General features: G+C 38.0%; 1 protein-coding gene across 1 annotated transcript; it reads right to left on the bottom strand.

The window, feature by feature from the left end:
* Window positions 1-323: 323 nt before the first annotated feature.
* Olr1 (oxidized low density lipoprotein receptor 1) lies at window positions 324-13,454 on the bottom strand. Its single transcript, XM_004626060.3, has 6 exons — window positions 13,379-13,454; window positions 10,266-10,367; window positions 7,654-7,899; window positions 2,900-3,039; window positions 2,470-2,585; window positions 324-1,393 (listed from the first exon to the last, which is right to left on the bottom strand). Exons 1-6 carry the CDS (start codon window positions 13,452-13,454, stop codon window positions 1,258-1,260), a joined length of 816 nt encoding a protein of 271 aa, XP_004626117.2. The 3' UTR covers window positions 324-1,257.
* Window positions 13,455-14,570: the final 1,116 nt, after the last annotated feature.

Here is a 14,570-nt window from a genome sequence, read left to right as displayed (position 1 = left end):
GGGAGAGATGCCCATCTAAGCATTATGTTTGCATGTTAATGTGTGGTAAGTGATTCTAATTACATATTTTAAATACATTCAGTTTATTGCATATCACTAATATAGCAACTTGCAACAAAAGACACCTTCTCTTGTCTTTGTAGGTGTAACACAAAACATGTATATACATATATCACATATATGATTTGCTGCCATGTTAGGTGCAGCAAAGAAAAAAAGAAAATTTTATTTTAAATTAGATTGGCCATGAAGGGGATGAAAAGAGAATAAGATTTCTGAAAATAGAAGAGGAATTTCTAATTCCATCTGTCTGTGCTCGGCAATACTGGTATGCCCCGCTTAGTGGCTCAGCGGCTCAGCTTGTTCTTAAATTGAGTGTCTATATTTGGCCTTGTATATTTCTGAATTATAGCATAACATGATAGACTTGAGAGGAGTGTCTACAGATAGTTTTTACTTTAAGAGAAAAATTCTATTTTTGCCTCTGTGACACATTTTGTCACTCTCACAAATACTGTATTAGGCTGCTAGTTAGCAACGAAAAGATAAAAATAATAATAATAATAACAGCTTCAGAGATGGGTAATGAATTGTAGGCTCAGTTCACAGAAGAGTCCATGAAGTTTCTCTTCACTTCCTGGGCCACCACAATCATTGCAAAATATATGTGCAGGGGGAAGGGGCGTCAGTGTTAGAGTTTAGAGACAGGCCACTATTAAAAAGCCAACAGCTGGTGTCTTTTACGTGGAGAATGTGTGGTTCTTCTTTACAGAGTAGCCTTTTCCTTATTCTTTTCCTTCAAGTTCCTGCTCTGGGGCACACTTCCCCTTCACTGGCTTCCTTGTGTAGTTGGGCACATTGCTCTGTCCTCTCTGGAACTGTAGAAGTCGGTACTGAGGCAGAGAAGAATGAGCGTGGTAGCTTCCCAAGCTTGGTGAGGAGTCAATTTTTTTAAAATAGAAAAGGGAAGAAAGACCCGAAGGTTGGCAGGGAGGCTTGGGACAGGCTTCTTCAAAAACATGCGGGTAGATAAACAGAATCACAACTTCTGACTTATGGTGTCCCACAGCCGGAGTCACTGGCTGAGCCTGAAATGGGCCCCATTTGGGGATCTGCAGAGGAGTTCTGAAGCCAGTGTGTAACTGTCGGTTCTCAAAGCTGCAATGGTTTACTCCCACAAGACAAAAAATAGCTTAAATTCCGGGAAATATTCAAAGATCTTCCTCTTTCCTTCCAACTTCTTCAAATTCATTTTGTTTACAACAGATATGCTGCCTTCTGACATACATGGCCTACAACTAAAGCGCAGTTGTCAGCAAAAAATTCCCCAAATTGTATGTATGCGCAAGTACCCGAGGGATACATGTGAGCGTAATTCCGTTGAAGTTTAAACCTACAGGCGGAAAGGGAAGATGTTAATTTCCCCATCACATGAGCAGTCCACCTACTGTCAGGAATTTATATTTGTCTTAAACCTTACATCAGAAATAAAGATGGGAAGAAAAACTACAGAGAAGGTATAAAGAGTCTGTTTGTAAATCCCTTTGGGAGAAAGTTGAGCAAGACCTGTGTAAATTTACAAGCCTCATTCTGCCAAGATTAGAACACCATGGTTTTTGTATTATATATTGCTGTCTTCTCTGTAGTTGCTCCGATTACAGATATTGGCATACAGAGTTAATCTAAGTGAAAATTTTAAATACTAACTGGTACTTTTAAAAAAATAGATGGAAATTAGTATACAATCATCTCAGCTGTCCTGTATATGTACTTGACAATAAAAATGCATAATAGAACAACCATTTTCTATTCTTCTTTTGCAATTCTGTACCACATGTATTGTTGCAGGTTGCTCTGCTTCTGTCTTGAGTTTTGTTATTTTTTTTTTTTTACTCTTTAAAATAAAATAAAAGAACACCAGTGGAATGTGGCACTGAATTCAAAGCATGTTCAGAGGGCCCAGGAGATAGCGTAGTGGAATGAGTGCTTGCCTGGCCTGGCAAGTGTAAAGTTCTGAGTTTGATCCCTGGTACCAGGAAAAAAAAAAAAAGTTTGGCAAGAAACAGAAAACTCAGAATGGGCATCGAAAAGAAACTTACAAGTGGGATTATGGTCTACTGGACTCTTTTAGAATATTTTGCTGAGTTTACACACCTATAATATTCAATAACAGAACTTAGAAAAAATAGGGTATACAGAAGAATGTCCATTTTGTATCTGTGTATTCAAAGTGGTTGGGATAGATATATAGTTGCATTCTCTTAATGAATAGAATGATTTGTTCTAATGGTGTTTGTAGATAGGATCTCAAGTCTGCATCTTGTACAGCATTTAACCACTAAGAAGAACATATTCAGTATGTTATTTGTTGAAACTGTACTTCCGATTTGATTTGAAACTGTCTCATTACTGTTTATCAATAAAACTTTGGAAAAAAAAAGATAATAACATAAAAAAAAAGAAACTTACAAGTGGGGCCTCAAAGGGGACCCATCCTCCCAGATCCATGAATATGCGGGCTTCGTCAGAGACAGTCCCATCCAGAATGCAACATTAGACTGATAAGTGGTTTGCTTGATGAAAACCTGTGGAGAGTAATGTCTGAGTTGATGGAATTACAGTATGGTGCAGGAATCTGCAATTTAGGTGGCATTAAAGTTACAAGTGTAACAAGACCCAGAAGGGTCTTTGGCAGCCTCCCCTCCCCCAGCCCCTGGATTGATTGAAATGTTTACTGAAGTCTAAACTATGATGTAGCCTGTCAATCCAATGTCATGCATGTGAGCAGGCCAGGTTACAAAACTATTTTTCACTCTTAAGTGCTTCTCCACCCAAGACTTACTTCAGATTTATTTTACCATCAACCAACACTCTACCACCCCCAGTCATGCATAAATACCAGGTCATTCATGCTATTAATTTTCAGCAACTGGGCTCCCAAAGATGAGCAGTTCTTTCTGCTTGATTCCCAATTAGATGGTTCAAAGGAAATTAAGTAGCAGCTTTCTCCATGCCAGATCCAGTCCTGGGGACAAGGACCTAGGAAGCATAGTAAATCTGATCAGTGAGTTACATCAGAGCAGAAGTCCTTCTACAATTCTTCAGTCATCTTGCCATTTGGTCATTCTTTAAGCATATAATTTCTTCTTAAAAGAAACTATCATGCTCCACAACTGCCTAAGTAGTCTCAGAATCCTTATTTCTCCTTTTGTTGAAAAAAATATCTGATTTTAGTAATCCAAATTTACTTTTCATTTAGTGTTTTTACTTCCTCTGTCAAAAAAGTAGAAGTTGGGGTATAATTTTATAATCTAATTTATTTTTCAAGTTATATTTGGAAGAATGGAAGATACAGATAGATACATAAATAGATAGATAGGTAGATAGATATACATATATCTATATATGTATAGGTAGGTAGATAGATAGATAGATAGATAGATAGATAGATAGATAGATAGATAGACAGACAGACAGATAGGTAGACAGACAGACAGATAGACAGATATATCCCCTTGGGTCTTGTTTTATAATTCAGGCTGGCTTTGAAAATCCTAGAGACCTTCCTGCCCTAGCATCCCAAGAGCTGGGATTACAAGTGTATGCCACTATTTATATCTAAAACTGGCTGTTTAGTAGCTATTTTATCATTAAACGTGACTTGGTCCTCAGTAATATGCCTTCTGTTTTTAGACAAGTGCTGACCAGCACAATAGACACATACGATTTCTGCACTTGCAATGTGGTTTATTTTCACTAAGAAGTGCTCCAAAGTATAAGGTACTTATCTGGCTTTGAAATGTAAGGTGAAAAAAAAAAATAAATTTTCACATTAATGAATTTTATAACGATTAGTATTTAACTGATATTTCCAATATTTTGGGTTCACTAAAATAAATTACTAAAATTTGCTTTATGTACTTCTTTTTGAGTATGACAAACTTTAATGTTAAATAGTTGGAAAATACTGTATTTATCTTGGATAAATTTGCTCTACAGAAGCTACTGTTTGGTATCATAGTGGTTGATACACTGTGTCAACTTGGCTGGATCTCCTCCACCAGTTCCACGCCTTTGGGCCCACCCTAGGGTGTGGAGGGCCCGCCCGAGAGTGACTCAGCACAAAAGGGTATATAAAGGAGTTGAGGAAGGCTTCAGGGTGCCACTTCCTTCGAGGAATTCCAGTCTTCGCAGTCAGCTTGACCATCATCTCCTGGCTTCCGGCACAGATTCTTCAGCCTCCAGCTTGGATCCTTCAGCTTTCCTTTGCAGACGCATCAGCCTTCCATCCCTTCCATCGCAGACCCATCAGCCAACTGATAACAGACTTGCAGGGAAGAGCGCAGTGAGCTCCAGACCTTGCGTCGGAATCCTTCAGGCTTGGGGTGCAGGGGTCCTCTGCTCGCTACCTCACCCAACTCTACAGCTGATATCACAATCCAATTTTGTAATTCCTTACACATTTGTACATCTTGTGTTATATCTGTTCCTTGTATTATAGCTGTTTCTCTCATAAAGCCCTGACTGATACAGGTATGAAATTAGCATATCAGTTAGAATAAGATTTCAGGAAAAATCCTCCAAGGGAGTCCAAGAGAGCCAACCTAACACTTAGGCCAAGGCAATGCACGCCAGCTCCTACATGGGTATCGATGGTTCCAGCGGCCCCAACACCATCCCCATCAGTACTGCCCCACCCCCTCTTCATCTTCTCCACATATCAGTGACACTTAGAATCTCCTTCAGGAGAGTCACTGTGCCCAAAAGGTGAAAAAATTAAAATCTTGTGGAAGGGTCATAGTTTATCTGATTTTTCATCATGATACCAAATCATCACATAATTTTTTAAGAGTAGACCTTACTAGAAAGGAAAAAAATAAGAAGGCACTGAAACAAATGATGGCCATCAATGGGAAAGCTCACACAAAGGCCAAGTTGAAAGGAGTAAGTGCAGCCTTCTTCTTAATTTCTTCTGCCTCATATGTAACACAAAGGAATTAATTTTAATATGAAATAGGGGCCGGGGAGATGGCTCAGTAGAATAAGCGCTTCCCTGGCAAGTTCAAGGGCCTGAGTTCAATCCCCAGCCCCCCCCCCATAAATAAATAAATAAATAAATAAATAAATAAATAGCCTAGGCAAATTTTCCCAGCTATCACAAAGCAAAAAAGACATCGCAAATCATGGTATGCATACACACTACATATAGTATGCATAATATATTACATATGTACAAATTTTATGATATGTGTATTGTATTATATATTAATATATATTATATATAATTTAAGAAACATTATTTATCACATGCTACAAACTGTTGGAAGTGCTTTACATACATGAATGCATTTAACATTCCTCACAACTCAATGTCTTCATTTGATAGAAGGAAAATGGTAATATGAACCTACACAATCTAACTTTTGGAGGCTAGGTGCTTAACCACTATAACACTGCATTTTCAATTTTTCATTTTAAGCCATTTGAGAAAATATTTCTGTGTTCCTTGAAGCATTGTGATATAGAATCTTAGGGTCAATCTGGAATCTACCATTTTTAGTGACTCATTTCGTGCACTTATGACTTAAGAACCAATACAAGGGGGCCGGAGAGATGGCTCGGTAGATTAAGTGCTTCCCTGCTAAGTGCAAGGGTCTGAGTTCAATCCCCAGTTCTGCCAAAAAAACCAAAAACCAAAAACCAAAACAAAAAAAGATGAGAAGAACCAATTGTGACACTAATTTTAAAGTATCTTTCTGTAATACCTCTACATCGTACTAGTTTGATGACCTCAAGCAAAGGTTTGTTTTTTGTTTTTTTGTTTTTGTTTTTGTTTTTTTTTTTTTTTTCAGTACCAGGGAATGAACTCAGGACCCTGCATTTGCCAGGCAGGTGCTTATTTTACTGAGCTATCTCCCTGGCCCCATCGAGCAAAGCTTATAGTAACACCTCAGTTTCTCCCTCCTTTTATGTGTACTAAGGTTGTTAGTAAAAACTGTAAAACTTGCTTCAAACTTATGAAAACTGGAGTAATTTTCCACGTAGTGTTTCAGTACCGCTATTCTTTTTAGGATTTTGTCAAAGGTGCTGGAGAGAAGCAGAACCTTACTGGGTAGCTCTGCTCACTGGCCTTTGCACAATCAAGGAATGCATCCCATTACTTGGCATCTCTAGCAGTGGTGGACGGATCCTCTCCTCTGCTCGATGAGTGTCAGATGCCTGACGTTTTGGGAGAGGGATCCAGTTAGTCTTCATATAGATTTAACTCCTCAGTTTAATCAAAGTTCAACTGAAAAAGTTCAGCTGTTACAGCCTCGTTGGGAATAAATCCTTCATTGGTGTGAGGCTCTGACATAAACATGCCTGCCATTGATACATACACCTCCTCCCCTTAAGCCTTCCTGGAGGTGCTAATTTCATTTATTTCACTGACAGCTTCCTCCCTACAAAAATTAAATAGGTATTTGACGTTTGTTAAAGATCAGTTTGTCTAAAAATTGCTACTGATATTGGATTTAAGTGGCTCTGTAAATAGTGAAAGGACTGGTAAACAACAAAGTCAAAGTTGGGTGTGGTGGCATCTATAAAGCCAGCACTGAGGCTGAGGCAGGAGGATCACTGTGAGTCCGAGACCACCCTGCACTAAAAAGTGAGCTGATGGTCAGCATGAATTTCATAGAGAGATCCTGTCTCAAAAAGACAAAAAGAAAAAAAAAATTCATACAACAAAACTAATTTTCGTTTACCTCAACCTCAGTTTTCATGCATAAAATAAAGAGATGGGTATGTATGACCTCTTATGTAATCTTTATGCTAAGGAGTTGCATATTTGAAACTAAGTGGGCTGTACAAGGTGGAGAAATCTGTTTATTGGTGGCACTAAGTCACCAACTTAGAAAATAGGGACTCATTCATGTCCTTTATAGGAAAAAATGGATCCCTAAAAGGTACTCCACCTCACATCTTGGAACTCTGCTTATAACTGAAAGCAAATACCTGATTTAGTTACACTACAGAGACAGTAATTTAATCATATCAGACTTTACTGGAACTTCATAGATGCTATTTCTGTCTGCTTCTTAGATTCTAAATCCCTTTAGATAGCTGAGATTAATGCAATTCCTAGAATAGCCCACTTCCTATTTGCTTGTCTAACTGGAGCGTTGTCTACCTAATCCTTCCACAGAGCCTCCCCCTTTGACTCTAGATTGACGCAGTATACTTCATAAGATGGGGTCAAGAATGAAGCTGATGCTGAAGTACAGGTAGAGTTACAGGAAGAGATCCTTCACGAAGAGCAATCTGACTGAGACACTTCAGCATGGGAAGATATAAATATCTATGGCATGAAGTGAGGATGGGAAGATCCTTCCACATAAATCTGAAAACCAGAGTTTCAAAGAGAAAGATGTTTTTCTTTTCAAGAAGGAAACATTAAATCTACCAAACACTGTACTTAAATAATAAGAAGCCAGTGTTACCATAGAGTAAGGAAGAGCCAAATTTGAGAACTTCTGGCCACAGAAAATTATAAGTGAATAATGACACTTATGTCAGTATAACAATTTTAGGCATACACATAGATGCAAAAAATACTTAAGACAGGACAGTTGATCTGCTAGTACCCCTTCTCCAATTCCCCTCTCCCAGTACCTGAATAGTTTTCCTTTCTCGCTAGAGCTTCTTGGAGATCCAGGTTCTGCTGGTGAAGTACCTTTTTCTCTTTATATTCCTCTTCCAGTTTCTGGCAAAGTGTATCTATCTTCTCTCCGAGTTCCCTCTGTGAATTCTGAGCTTCTTTTTGTGCCCCCTGGCAGGCTAAGAGCTGTCCTTCCAGCATATTTTCCTTGTAAGTAAAATTTGCTTGCTGTTTTCTTAGGAGGTCAGATATCTGTAATACTAAATCATAGTTGAATTGAAATTCAGTTGCTCCATTATAAATCCCTCTACTGTATTTTGAGGAAGTTAGAACACAGAATCAAATAATCTTTTGTAACAAAAGATAATTTTTTATAGATTAAAAATAGAAATATTTTAGGAACTTGAACAGTAAGTAAGAAGTGAATAGCACTTCAAAAGCTGATGGAATGATCTCAATTTACTAAGAAATTCTTAATTTGGAAATTATTTAATAGCCCTGCAGCACATTTTAATGTCAAGAATTATGCAGAAACTTGTGATAAGAGGATTGATCTAAGGGCTGGCCAAACAGCTCAGCGGATTGAAGTGCCTGCAAGCAGGCGCAGGGGCCAGGGGTTCAATCCCCAGGCCTGCTGTGCTGTCCCTGCCCCCAGGGTGTGCTGAGATGGAGACTGAGACTGGGCGTGGTGTCACATGTTTATAATCCCAGCTCTTGGGAGGCTATAAACAAGCGAATCACTACAAGTCCAACCTAGTAGGGAGACCCTGAACACCCTGTGGACCCTTCCCTAAAATACGAAAAAAAAAAAAGATTGATCTATATTTTGCTTTTTGAGGGTTACACACAAAATAAAAGTAATAATAAGGTAAGTAATATCAATGAAATAAATAAAATACAGATAACCTAAAACAGTCCCTGATTTAAAGGTTCAGTACATATTAGTAAAAATTTACCTCAGTGATTTGTTCTCTTTGTCTTAATTCCTCCACTATATCTCCATTCTTGCTACCTTTCCACACTTCCTAACTTTATTTAAAAACTCTAACATTTGCCTTGTCTTGAGCGGCCACCAAAAAGATTATTTTAGATGATTGCATCATAACAGTCTCAATTATTTTTTTTTTATGTATTTGGTACAGGGTCCCACTGTGCAGCTCAGACTCATAGTCATCCTCCTGTTTTCAGCCTTCCCAACACTGGGATTACAGGCATGCGTCACAACGTCTACAAACTTTTTCTTTTAAATTTTTTATTTTTAACTGTAATATACCTTAGGAAGACTGGAGATAAAATTAAATTTGTGAAATCCACCAGCAGTAAGTGCCGTGGGCCAGAGGCCCTGATTCTGGAATCCTGATGGTACAGCCGAAGCAGATGCCCCAGCTTGAAGGGCAAGGTAGGGAGTTTTACACAGAGATCAGAGCTCTGAGGAAACCTCTTCCGGTTCTGGCCACCGTACTGAGACCCTTTTCCCAGTCATGAGGAAAGGCCGACAGTGTTGATAGATTAAAAGTAAAAAATATGTTATGAACTGAGCGATTCAGAGAAAATAGCACTTTAAAAGCTTTCTGAAAGGGGATCTGCAATCTGGCCAGCTAACACAACTCAGACCTACAGCCTAAATGTACAGGCACATCAGAGGGATGACAGCCACCTTTTCTCTCTGTCCTGCTTACTCTGGTCCTCACTTTTCCTCTCAATGTTCCTTCTTTCCTGAATGACCATGTGACAAACTTAAAGTACAATTTGTTCTGAAGGTTTTACTCACTAAGGTTATGTTTCTGGTTGCTAACATTAAAATGATATTTAATCATCTTTATGATGATGTAAGAAGAGCTAAATGATTTTTGTTGTTGTTTTACTTTCGTGTTGCTCAAATGATTGTCGGGATTTTTTTTCTTTTTTCTTTTAGTACTAAGGCTTTAACCCAGGGTTTTGCCCCTGAGTTCCATGCACAGGCTTTTAATTTTTTTTCTCTTTAATTTTGAAGCAGGCTCTTATTAAGTCACTAAATTGCCCAGATTGGGCTTTAATTTGCAGTCCTCCTGCCTTATTGTATGTCTATAATCTCCTGCTGGGATTATAGATGTACAACACCAAACCCAGCCACTTTAAATTATGTTATTCCCCATCATCTAATATTTAAACATTCTCTCTCTCTCTCTCTCTCTCTCTCTCTCTCTCTCTCTCTCTCTCTCTCTGTATTTAGTACCATGTCCCAAGGCTCAGGTGTCAAGCAAATAAGCTTAAGCCAATAGGTTGATATTTCCTCAATGAGTTCTCTACATAACTTTATGTGTTTCAGTGTTCATTCTGCTGTAATTTCCTCTTGAAACTGGAGTCAGTGACCAATTAATACAATATTTATTATATCAAACAAAATAATAAATGTAAAACTTCTACCTGGTACAATCTTCATCCCATGCCTCTATCCATTTGAAGGACAGACACAATGATCCCATTCTTCCTCCCACTTATTGTGAAAACATTTAGCCTAAAATGGATCTGAATTAAGATTCTGAATTAAGATTTTGACAACTGTTTCACAGTTGTCAAACAAAACATAGGTACTATGTTTATAAACATGCACTCCCAGTGTTTATTTTTCTACTTCAGCACTTACTTTGGCTGTTCAGCGTTAGGACCATCACCAATAATCCCAGGCCGAAGATGCCCAGAGCTATGACAACAGGGCACCAGCACGGAGAAGAAATACAATGAAGACCTGGAGGGTAAAGGATAGAATCAGAAAGGCCGAAAAGTTGGACTGGGCCATCAAACCAGTCCTCGGATCCTGTCTGCCCTTGTTGTGTCTACATTCCATTTCCTCTCATCCTCCCAATGGCTCTGCATAATTCATTGTACACAATTATGGAGGGATAAATGGACAGTAGAAGAATTAAAGTGATTTACTCATAGATCAGAGAACTTGTAAATTTAAGAGCTGATGGCTGGGGAGCTAGCTCAGCAGTTTAAGTGCTGGTCTGGTAAGCACAAGGTCCTGGGTTTGATCACAGTACCGCATGCCCTGCCAGCCTTGGAACTGGGCATGCTGGCACATGCCTGTATGCTCAGCACTAGGGAGGCTGAGACAGGAGGATCACCACGAGTCCAAACTGATTAGTGAAACCCTGTATCAAATAGATAAATAAATAAAGCTGAGATATGATATCTGTCTCTAAATATCTGATTCTCTCTAAATACACTGGGCCAGGCATGCAAAGCATGCCTGTGATCCCAGCCCTTAGGAGACTGACGCAGAAGGATCATGAGTTAGAGGCCAGCCTGGGTTACAAAGTGAGCTCAAGGCAGCCTGAACTGCATAGCAAGATCCTGTCTCAAAAAGATAATAAACAAACAAACAAACAAACAGTTAATACATTGTCTGCCCTTTACAATGACCCTTTAGAAAACTCTCAATCTAAATTGATTGGATCAATCACACAGGATCAGGATCCTGATGGATGTAACACAGACCACATGTGCCCATGAAGGCACATACATACACATGCATATTTTATGAATTAACATGGTCTAAAGCTCAGGTGTGAAGCAAACAAGCTTAAGCCAATTGCTGATATTTCCTCAAAGCGTTCTCTATATACTTTTATGTGTTTCAGTTTTCAATCTGCTGTAATTCCCTCTCAATACTGGAGTCAATAACCAAAATAAAATAGGAATGAAAACTTAGTATTTATTTAGCTTATGTTAACAGTATACTTGCAGATGTCATAGGCCACAGAAAAATTTACCATTTTAATAAGAACAAGTCAGGGTAGCTTAAAAGTGTATGTGTATCCAATTATGCTTCCCAAATATGGCTTCCTTGGCAAGAAAAGATCCCATATCATTTATCCTGAGATATAGTACTGGCAATGTCCTCTGTATATAAAGAAGGACACTGGGAGTTTCAGTGACTTATTTAATACCATAGCATGTTAGAAGACCACATAAGATCTTAGGACTAATATGTAGGTCTTTAGTCAACCATCTACAAGCTGTATGGCTTGAACATTACACCACAACATTTCTTCGGTGAATATTTAATGATCCCAGTCAAACAATGCTCAGATATACTCATGGAGTCCTCATGCCTCAAAAGCATTATGCTAAAAGAAAACAGAAATTTCGACAGAGGAACACAATTCATTTCCTCATTTGATAGTTATCATCTCCTCCCACGTAGTGTGCAAGCTAGCAGAGAAGTTGCAAGAAATTTCATCTCTTGCAAAGAATTGCCTCATCTTAGCAAGTATTAGTGAATACATCTTTCTTTCTTTTTTTTTTTTTTTTTTTTTTTTGGCAGGACCAAGGATTGAACTCAGGCCCTTGCGCTTGCCAGGGAAGCACTTATTCCACTAAGCCATCTCCCCAGCCCTGAATACATCTTTCTTATCCTTTGCAGTACATAACAAATCTAAGCATAATTATGAAAATATGTTAATTTTATACTTCTAGCAAAAGTTATACTTAATAACTATATAAATGGGGAATGAATGTATCAAGCAATCAATTAGTGAGTGAAATGTGGCCATTGTTAACTTGTAACCTTATCAACAAATGCCAGCAGAGTTTTCATATTAATTTTTTTCATTAGCTCAAATGTTAAATTATTCTATACTTGTCCTTATTTCATCATTTGAAAGAGATTTTTATTTTGCTTATGAAAACTTGACTTGAAATTTCTTTATCCAAATTTCTGACAGCACTTTTCTGTCTTCTTATTTTTGTGTTTTGTTCCCTTTCTCAGAATAAATATAAAACAAAAGCCAATTTATCTAGGTTTCCTGTGGAAGTGGACTTACAAATCAATGTATACCTAATAAGTTTAATTTACTGCAAGTGTAAAAAAAACTTTTCTTTTTTTGCTGGGGATTTTTTTTTGGGGGGGGGGGGCTGGGGATTGAACTTAGGACCTTGTGCTTGCCAGGCAAGCGCTTATTCTACTGAGCTATCTCCCCGGCCCCTCTTTTTTTGTACTGGGGATAGAACTCAGGACTTGCAATTGCCAAGCAAGTGGCTAAGCCACTAAGCAATCTCTCTAGACAAGAAATCACAATTTTCCAAAGCAATAATACATAACCAAATATAATTAAACTATACTGAATATTACTTAACTCAATTTGGATAACCAAGAAAATATTACAGAGTTTTGCAATATTTGAAGAACTCTTGTAAAAGTTATCACTCCATATACTAGCGAATTCATTTCTTGAATCCTTGCCATGTGTTAGATGCCAGATTCCAGAAGTTTGTAGTATAATCCTAGTTCTGCCACTTACTAACTCTGTTGAACTGGATTTTTGTTAATTCTCTGAATCTCAAGTTAATCTTCTGGAAAAGGGAGTAATAAAACATCAATTTCAAAGTGGCACTCGTGAAGATTCATTGAAATCATGCATTGTGATTGAGAAAGGAACTACTTAAAGTAAAAAGGACAAGTTAGCTATCATCACCATCACAATTATAACCCCATTGCTTTTATTTAAGTAAGTGGCATTAATTCTCCTATATTTTTTTTTGTTTTGTTTTGTTTTGTTTTTGTATCTGGACTTGAACTCACAACCTCACCCTTGCCAGGCAGGCACTGTGCAGCTGAGCTATCTCCCCAGCTCTCGCCTATATTTTCTGATTTGGGGGGTATTTTAGTTTTCTAATCTAATCATCCAGGAAATCCACATTTTTTGAGCTACCACTGAAAGTTCATCCTTGCCCACAGTTACCCACCCCTGGTACCTTTAGTTTTCTTTCCAGTTAAGTTCTGGTCTGTCTGGTTCTTCAGAGGCTTCGTTCTGAGAGCATCAGAAGCCATTTCTAAATTCCTGCTGAGAATGAGACAGAAGCAGGCAAGATCTTCAGCAAGCTGCAAATATGTGAGCTTCTGCTAGAGTGTTTAAATAGCTGCTGTTATCTACTAAGAGAATGACTCAATCATCGCCAGGAGGAAGGGGATGCCTTGCTTCATACTGGGAAGTTGGCTGAGGCAAACTCTTGGCCTTTGTCTATTTCAGGTGGAAAAAGTAGTGATTCTGATGCTGTTTCATGATATTTCACAAAGTTGGTTTTTTTTTTTTTTTTTTTTTTTGGAAAGGGAAAACTATATTTTCTATGAGAAAGAAAATGCACTGTTCCACGCATCAGATATGAAAGTGAAATTCAATAGAGTAAGTTATATTCGAGTTGCACAAGAGCGATCATTAGGGTCAGATCGCCTGATTTCAACATTCACCTTTGTTAGTTTCTTCGGGGCACATTTTCTTCTCATGGTGTCTTTGATGAGTCACAGATTTTTCCTCTTAATAGTCACTGTTTTAAGTGACAAAAGACTTAGGAATTTGAGGTGAGTTCCAGATGATTTTTTTAAGTGTTGGGCAATGTTAGCACTCAAAGCGATGTACTGTTTTGTACAATGACAGTGCAACACAGCAGCAGAGAGCCTTTGGAATTAGACACCTAGTTCAAATCTTTCCCTTGGTCTTTTGTCCTGGTCTTTTGTCCTTTAACACATAATCTATGTCTTTGTTTATATAAATTTGGGATACTATGAGTATATAAGCCAAGCATTGTCCTTGGAATATAATGAGAACTCCATAAACAATAGTCACAACTATTAGTAGTAATATTCACCCCTTTTAAACAACCTAGAAGAGACCTCCTTCTAGGCTGACCCATCATTGCCTCAGGTGGCAAAGACTCTTCCATCGGATCCTTATATGTATATCTATGCACGTGTACAGATAGAATCTTCACCTATTTTTTCACCTCCCAATCTTATGGCCAGAAAATAAATAATCGCTAAAGTTACACGTACTTTAAAAAAAAAATCTATAAAGAGATATTTTCTGAAGTATTTATGTGCAAAATTATGCAATACCTGAAACCTGCCTTGAGCTACTACAGGAAAAATTAAAAGGAGATGCTAAATAAT

Source organism: Octodon degus, unplaced genomic scaffold (assembly GCF_000260255.1).
Source record: "Octodon degus isolate 3935 unplaced genomic scaffold, OctDeg1.0 scaffold00012, whole genome shotgun sequence".
Lineage (NCBI taxonomy): Eukaryota > Metazoa > Chordata > Mammalia > Rodentia > Octodontidae > Octodon > Octodon degus.
Note: the sequence above shows the minus strand (reverse complement) of the source record. Positions and strands in the feature narration are given on the sequence as shown.

Excerpts from the sequence above, each read along its gene's own strand:
- Olr1 (XM_004626060.3), bottom strand. The coding sequence starts at position 13,454 with ATGGCTTCTGATGCTCTCAGAACGAAGCCTCTGAAGAACCAGACAGAC. Across the intron at positions 2,586-2,899 it reads TTAATAGCATGAATGACCTG|GTTTTCATCAAGCAAACCAC; the intron begins GTATTTATGCAT and ends TACTCTCCACAG. Across the intron at positions 1,394-2,469 it reads TCCCCTTTGAGGCCCCACTT|GTTTAAACTTCAACGGAATT; the intron begins GTAAGTTTCTTT and ends TTCCGCCTGTAG.